Genomic DNA, 7,751 nt, shown 5'->3' on the forward strand with positions numbered 1-7,751 from the left:
CTGGGGAGAAGGTCAGCCCAGGTCCTCTCCTGCAGTCAGAACTTTCCGGGCACACTCGCTGCTCTAGTGCCAGCTTGGAGCCTCAGGACCGCTTCGCACCAAGAAGCCAGGCCAGGCATTTTCATGGCGACCTTTTAAGGATCTGCTTTAAGACTCATCAGAAAGAAACATTACTATCACACTGTGGCCTTCCCAGTCGCTTTTATCAAAGTAGCAGATTCACTGCTTCTTGGGAAAATCGGCCTTGGGCACTAAATGGCTTCTTCTTCGAAAGGTCTTAGATAAAACACTCCATTCGTCTTTCCTTTCTGTGCTTCTCTTCTTGGAAAAGCAGAAAGCATTTAAGAAGAGGGAAATTGCATGACTTTACATAACTGTGTACCGAAGAACACTGGCTGCTTCTTCAGGCAGATAAACACCTATTTGAATCCACTTCCATGTCTCAGTACCCTGGCAGACTTAGGCAAGTTACATCACTTCTCAGAGCCTCAGTTTCCCCAGTGATAAAGGAGGAAATGACAGCTGCCCCGTTTAGTAATGGGAAGCTTCCCGTGAGAAAACGCAGGTGAAGCAGTTAGCAAGGTGTCCCGGCGTGGAGGTAGTACTTAGTAGGTTCTAGCTCTTACTACTACTAATATACTGTTAATAACTATTTATATGACCTTTACCATTAAAAACTCACTATTGATATTTTGTGTCTTACTAACAATTATACATGTTGTCCTTAACGGTTGTTATCATAACAATCCTTATAACTAAAGCAGCCCCACTGCCCTCCTGCCTGGTGATAATTCTATAATTATAAATGTTCAAAAACAACTTATTCATCACCCTGCCAGGCTCTGACTGTGCCTCTGCCCTACCCTGGCCTGTCTCACTCTGCCCCAGGACTTACTTTTTCAACCACATTTGAACCGAGCACTTTTAAAACAGAGAGCTACTGTATTCTGGTTTCCTTTCCGGCCCAGAGTAGAGACACGCTCGATAAAGGGATATTTTAAGCGACATGAGGCTAAACACACGTTTAGTGAGTTGAAAAACAATCAATTTAAAACCAATTAGGATAATTAAAGAAAATGCTCATTGAATTAACATTCAGATTAAAAATAACAAGGCTAATTAAAACACAGTGCTTTCATTGAGTTCCCAAAATAACAAGATCACATTATTAACTTGTTTTCTGAACTCACTACTCACTTTCAACTCAGTAAAAATGAAGGTCTCTTTTAATGAACCTCATCATCTTTTAGCACCAATCCTGGGCTAAGGCAAATACTTTCTACGTTTAATTTTTTTTCTGTATGTGCTCAAACAAAAAATACTAAATTTGTTGCTTTGCTGAGAAGCTGAAAGAAATTAGTGTCTCTTGATGAATCCCACCTGTATAATAGGGACTGAACGAATAGTTAATAAATGAATGAATGAGTATCCAGATTTTCCAAGATATTATCAGTCTTGAGGTGAAGAATGTGGAGAGGTGGGGCGGGGGGGAGGATTTAAGATAAAACTAGAAAACATGTCTTTTTGGACCTACAATGGGTTTAAAAAACAAAAAAAGTAAACCAACATTTAAAAATCAGAAGCTTTTACATAAACATCTAGATTTCCAGCTTCTCTTGAGAGCAGGAGCTCTAGAAACAGTGGGCCTGCTTGCTACGTAGCAACCGTCCACTGACAGGGCAAGGACTCCTCCGTTTGCCTCAGGCCCTCCTCCTTCCTTGCTGGTGTCACTGCCACAGTGACACAGCGCCAATTGCCATTTTCTTTGTGCTTGCACCTCTTTAAAGAGGTAAGTCTCTGAACCGTGTACCTCAAGTGGGAAAATTTTTTAAAGCCACGTGATTTTTCTGACACTCTCCTGCTTTATTTATTTATCTGCCTGGCCCTATAGGTGTTTGAGTTTTGTGATCAATGGGTCCTCCAATCTACTGGGACAATATAGTCATGAATCAAGCCGTGTGCAGTCAGTTGCTAGACTAGAGCTGCAATTCAGTCCAACCTGGAAAGTGTTGCACAAGCTCACAAAGATGTTCAGATGTGGAGGGATGTTTGATGTCTAGTCCAACGACCTCATTTCCAAACAAGGGCCCAGAGAGGAGAAGTGACGCACCCACAGTCACATGGCAGGTTAATGGCAAGGACCTGGGGCTCTGGTACCTGTAGGGTGTCAGGGCCACCAGACATGCAGGTCGTGCCCACCACACAGGGCCCAGCTGAGACAGTCTGAGCGGGGAGGCCAGCTGAAATCTAGTCCTTGCCCCCTTTGCACCGGGCTCAGAGCAGCCACCACTGGGGGAAAGCACCTTTTTCTTAATTTGCACAAAGGTGCTGCCCTGTGTGGTACAGTAAAGAAAGGAAAAAAGGGAAACAAAAGAAAACAGAGCTTTGAGTGAGAGAGATCTAGGTTTGAGTCTAGGCTCTTCCCCTTACTAGAAGTGACACTTTTTAAGCAAGTCGCAGTATACCTGGGACTGAGTTTCTTTGTAAAATGGGGATGATAATAATGCCTAACCCACAAGCTGCGAGGGTGCCCAGCCCAAGGCCGGGACATGATAGAGAGGACACAGTAGAGACCTGGGGAGCTCACACAAGTGGAAGCCACATTATGAAAGGGCTCAGAGTTGAGCTCCAGCCCTTTTTAAACTCTCAGTCTCCCATCCTCTCAACAAAGCATGGCGAGAATCACCGCGGTGCATCCCACCTTCCCAGGAGCCGCTGTATCCTGGGATGGCGAGCAGCAGGCAGCTAGTCTGCCTTGCCAAGGTGCATTTCACAATCCGCAGTCCTGACACCTGGGTTCAAGGGTGAGGAGGGTGCACCTTGCTTGCTTGGAGCCTTGGAATTCCACTCAAAGTCATTTCTGGGAGGCTAAAATGTCCTTTCGCTTGTAGGTGAAAGCCTGTATGCTCTGTGCAGGAACAGGGTGAAGCCAAGCTCCTCTGTGGGCTTTCCGTGGTTACCCCTTCTAGTTATGAAACCTTAATGAGGCTGTTTCCACTGCAACCTGATGAGAAGAGTGGTATCTTCCCTACCGGCCTCTCTCTAGATCAAATGATATATTGCTTTTGAAAAAGTTCTTAGAAAAGGTTAGAGAGCTATTCGAAAGTAAGGGATAATTATTTTCATTGTTTCAAAAGTAATACATCTTCAGTGTGGAAAACATCAGTGAGCAAAAGGAGGAGAATTTAAGTCCCTCATCATCCCACCGCTTTTAAAATCATTGCTCAGTGCCTCATTACTCGAAGCGTGGAAGCAGAAGCATCACCTGGGAGCTTGTTAGTAACGTAGACCCCATTCGTGTTGCCATAACAGAATACCACAGACTGAGTGGCTTCATCAACAGACCTTTATTTTCCATGGTTCTGGAGGCTGGAAGATCAAGGTGCCAGCAGGGTTGAAACTTCTCCCCAGGGCTTGCAGACAACACCTTCTCTCTCTGTCTTCACGTGGCCTTTCCTCTGTGTGTGCAGGTCCCTGGTCTCTCTCTCTCTTCTCATAAGGACACCAGTCCTATTGGATTAGGGCCCACCTTTATGGCATCATTCAACAATAGTTGCCTCCTTTAAGGCCCTATTTCCAAATACAGTCACACCAGGGGTTAGGACTCCACCATATGAATTCTGTGAAGGGACACGATCCAGTTCATAACACCGCTCAAGACCTACTGTATCGGAATCTTTATTTTGACAAGACGCATGGGGATTCACATGCCATTAAAGTCTGAGACACACTGGTTTCAATGTATAACCTTCCAGTCTTTCTTTTTTACATAGCTTCATATATATACGTGCCAAAATGGAATTAAATGGCAAATACTGTTTTATAAGCTGCTTATCAACAACATCCCACGTCATTTAATATTATTCTGCCACGTCATACGTGATGACCATAGCATATTCCGTTATATGAATTTATCTTAATGTTCCTAGTCAGTTCCTCTACAGTTAGGCATTTGTATTGTTTTCAGTTTTTCACTGTTACAAAAAACACTGTAGGGACTTCCCTAGCGGTCCAGCGGTTAAGACTTCACCTTCCAAAGCAGGGGGTGCAGGTTCAATCCCTGGTCAGGGAACTAAGATCCCACGTGCCTCGTGGCCAAAAAACCAAAACATAAAGCAGAAGCAATTATTGTCACAAATTCAATAAAGACTTTTTAAAAATGGGCCACATCAAAAAAATCTTAAAAAAAAATGAAAAACACTGTAATGAACATCCCTGAAGCGACACTTGTGCACAGCCATATTTATCGTAAAAAAATCTGAATGTAATAATTTTTTTCTCCCTGTAGGGGGCCCTCGCCAAGCTCAGTCTCCTCAGCCCCCGAGATCTGGAAGCCCCTCGCAACAGAGGCTCTCCCCACAAGGCCAGCAACCCCTGAGTCCCTCATCTGGATCTCCACAGCAGCAGAGGTCACCAGGCTCTCCACAGCTATCCCGCACATCTGGAGGCAGCTCTCCAAACCAGGTCTCCAAGCCAGGCACCACCCTTACCTCACAGCCCCGGCCCCCCATGCAGAGCCGCAGCACCTCCCAACAGGGTGAAGAGTCCAAGAAACCAGCAGCACCCCACCCCCATCTCAAGTAAGTGCTTTGGGAATTGGGAAGGGCATAGGGTGGACTTAGGGTGTGGACAGAGCTGGGCTGGCTCAGGATCAGGAACTCGGAGACAGAGGAAGACCCACCAAGGACTCACCCAGACTTTAAATGTGTAGAAAGAAGCCCAGAGGATGGAACCGGGATGGCAGGCAGGGCCCAGAAAGGTGAGAGGATAGATTAGGTCCCACTGTGATCCTCCGTGTATACATGCATCAGTTATCTCTTGCTGCATAACAAACCACCCTGAAACTTAGTGGCTTAGGAAAACAACCATTTTCTTTGTTCATAATTTTTTGGTTTAGCAATTTGTTCTGAGTTTGGCTCAGCTGGGAGGATCTTCTGCTGGTCTCTCCTGTAGAGTTGCCAGATAAAATATAGGATGCCCAGGTAGATTTGAATTTCAGATAAACAGTGAATGGTTTTGAACATAAGTATGCCCTCAAATTTTACGTGGGATCTACTTATACTCAAAAAAGTAATTGTTTTTAATCTGAATTTCAAAATTAACTGGGTGTCCTGTATTTTTACTTACTAAATCTAGCAACCCTACTCTACTGGGATCACTCATATGGCTGTAGTCATCTGGCAGCTCACCTGGGGCTGGATGGTCCAAGAGGGCCTCCTGCACATATCTGGTTGTTGGTGTTGCCTGTCAGCTGAGCTCCTCTCTCTCCTTGGGCCTCATCCTCCAGCAAGCTGGGCCCAGCTTCCTCACATGGTAGAATTACATTCCAAAGGGGCAAAAGTAGAAGCTTCAAGGCTTCTCGAGGTCCAGCCTTAGAAGACGCCACATAATGTCATTTCATCCCATCACACGCCTTTGGTAAATACGAGTCACATGGTCAAGCCCAGGTTAAAGAGGTGGGGAAATAGACTCTTGATAGGAGGATCTGCAGAGTCGCATTGTGAAAGACTAGGTGATGGGGACGGGAAGGAGTATTGCCACCACTTTGTAAAGATCCATCCCAGTGCACACATACATCCTCTCTCCTGTTTCCACTCAAGCCTGTCTCTCGGTTTGAGGTCAGAAAGAGAGACCCTAAATGTGTTTTCTTTGGTAAGCTTCTCCCTTTCTTCAACTCCAAACACTAATATTAATAATCATCGTTTCACTGCTAGCATCTATTATCTACTTACTATGTACTAAGCACTTTACCTAGTTGGTTTGTTTTTTTAAGTCCCACAGGCTTAGGAGTTAATAACAATTATTATCCCCATTTTACAGATGAGCAAACAGAGAAAGACATTAATAATTTGCCAGAGTTTCCACTGTTAGGAAGTAGAAGAGCTAGGATTGAACACAGGACATCCAGCCCGTGAGTCATGCTAACCATAATTTTTCTGAATAGGTAATACATTCACATGGTTCAAAGATCTGAAAGATATTGTTTTTATTGAAAAAAACCTTACTCCCATCTCATTCCTATCCAGTGCTTTCCTGCCCCCTGCTCCCCAGAGGTAACCATTTTTGTTAGTTCCTTGTGTGTTCCTCCAGTGTGTCCTTATGCAAATACAGAAATATATGTTCTGATTCCCTCCTCCCACTTATTTCCACAATCAGCAGTATTCACTGTCCACACCATTTTGCTCCTTGCTTTTACATTTAACAGTAAATCCTGGAGCTCTTCCACTCAGTTCATTGACATTTTCTCCTTTTCGCGGCTGTATAGTATTCTACTATATAGTTATACTACAATTTATCCAACTAATCCACCCTAAGTGGAAATGTGGTATGCTCTTACAAAGAAGGTTGCAGTGAATAGCCTTGAAAACATGCTGTTTCTTATACGTGCAGGATCAGCTGTATAGAAAATACCTGAAATGGTATTATTGGATCAAAGGACAAATGCATTTTTAGTTTGATGAAATTAGCAAGTGGTCCTCCAGCAATAGGCATAGAGGTTGACGGCACAGACTCTAGAGTCAGACCACCTGGGTTCAGCGTCAGCTCTGCCACTTGAAAGCTGCATGACCTCAGAAAAGTTATCTAATCTCTCTGTGCTTAGACTTCCTCTCATGCAAAATGGGGACAATAGTACTTGCACCACAGGGTTATTGTAAGGATTAAAATGAGTTTTTGCACAGTTAGTGCTTCTAGCCAGCCAGAATGCAGCTGGCTCCTTACGGGTGTATCTGTGACAGCCTCTCACACGTGAAAAGATACGGCCCAGCTGATCACAGGACAGACGAGGGCTTTGGGACTTAAGCCAGGTTTGGACACTAACCTCAATAGTCATCTAGCTAAAAACACTTAAATCTCCTGGGTTGTTGCTCTAAAGTATTATTTGGTTCAATTCAAATCCACAGGTATTTATCAAATGCCTACTCTGAACTTAGTCCTGGATAACACCCCGGGGGGAATAAGCAAAGGGGGAAAAGACAGTCTCTGCTTTGAAGAAGATTTTGTTCAATGTGATGACAAGACCAAGTGGGGATCTCTTCCTATGTCTTTCACCCCCACTAGACTGTGAGCCCCTTGAGGGCAGGGCCTGAATCTCATTCATCTCTCCAACCTGTCACCTAGCATGAGGCTGGCACACAGGGTCAAACACTGTTGTTCAAACAGTAGGCACCGTGAGAATTCCAAAATGGGCTGGAATCGGCAATAAGGGCTTCCGAGAAGAGTTGGAATTGAAGCCCGGAGTGTCAGAGCTAGAAGAGACCTGAGGGTGGGCCAGACCGACCCTCCATTTCGCCGATGAGAGAGAGGAGGTCCCGAGCAGTGAGTTACTTGCCCACAGCCGGAGGGGCCAAATGGCAGAGAGGGTCTGGAATACAGACCTCCTGATTCCCAGACTAGCGCTGGAAAGTATAGGAGGAACAACCATAACCCGGTGATACAGCCCTTCACCAAGTGGGTTTGTACACAGAGGCAGGAGAGTGGTCAAGTTGCGCTCTAGTCACGCCTGCCGTCTGAGCAGCCTGGCTTTGTGAAAAGGATATGAGCCCTGGATGCTCCCCTGTTACTTGCTGTAAGCCCCAATTCCTGTGCCTAAAAAAGGAGGATACCAATAACCACCTTGCAGGTTAATTGCGTGTGTGGTGTACTCAGCATCGTGTAAGGGCGGGGATGCCTTGTTTCTGGTCTCACTGTTCTTGTGGTGACGGGGCTCACCCAGCTGGCTTCCAGGCAAGCCCCAGGACTCACTTCCTGGG

General features: G+C 45.2%; 1 protein-coding gene across 2 annotated transcripts in view; it reads left to right on the forward strand.

Moving 5' to 3' along the window:
- Window positions 1–7,751, forward strand: part of SYN3 (synapsin III) — a 459,136-nt gene that overhangs the window by 444,216 nt on the left and 7,169 nt on the right. For both annotated transcript variants that reach the window (XM_060305487.1, XM_060305486.1), the window contains exon 13: window positions 4,289–4,580. In XM_060305487.1, the coding sequence (XP_060161470.1) occupies window positions 4,289–4,580 (292 nt within the window). The remainder of the gene's footprint in view (window positions 1–4,288; window positions 4,581–7,751) is intronic.

This window comes from Globicephala melas, chromosome 10 (genome assembly GCF_963455315.2).
Source record: "Globicephala melas chromosome 10, mGloMel1.2, whole genome shotgun sequence".
NCBI lineage: Eukaryota > Metazoa > Chordata > Mammalia > Artiodactyla > Delphinidae > Globicephala > Globicephala melas.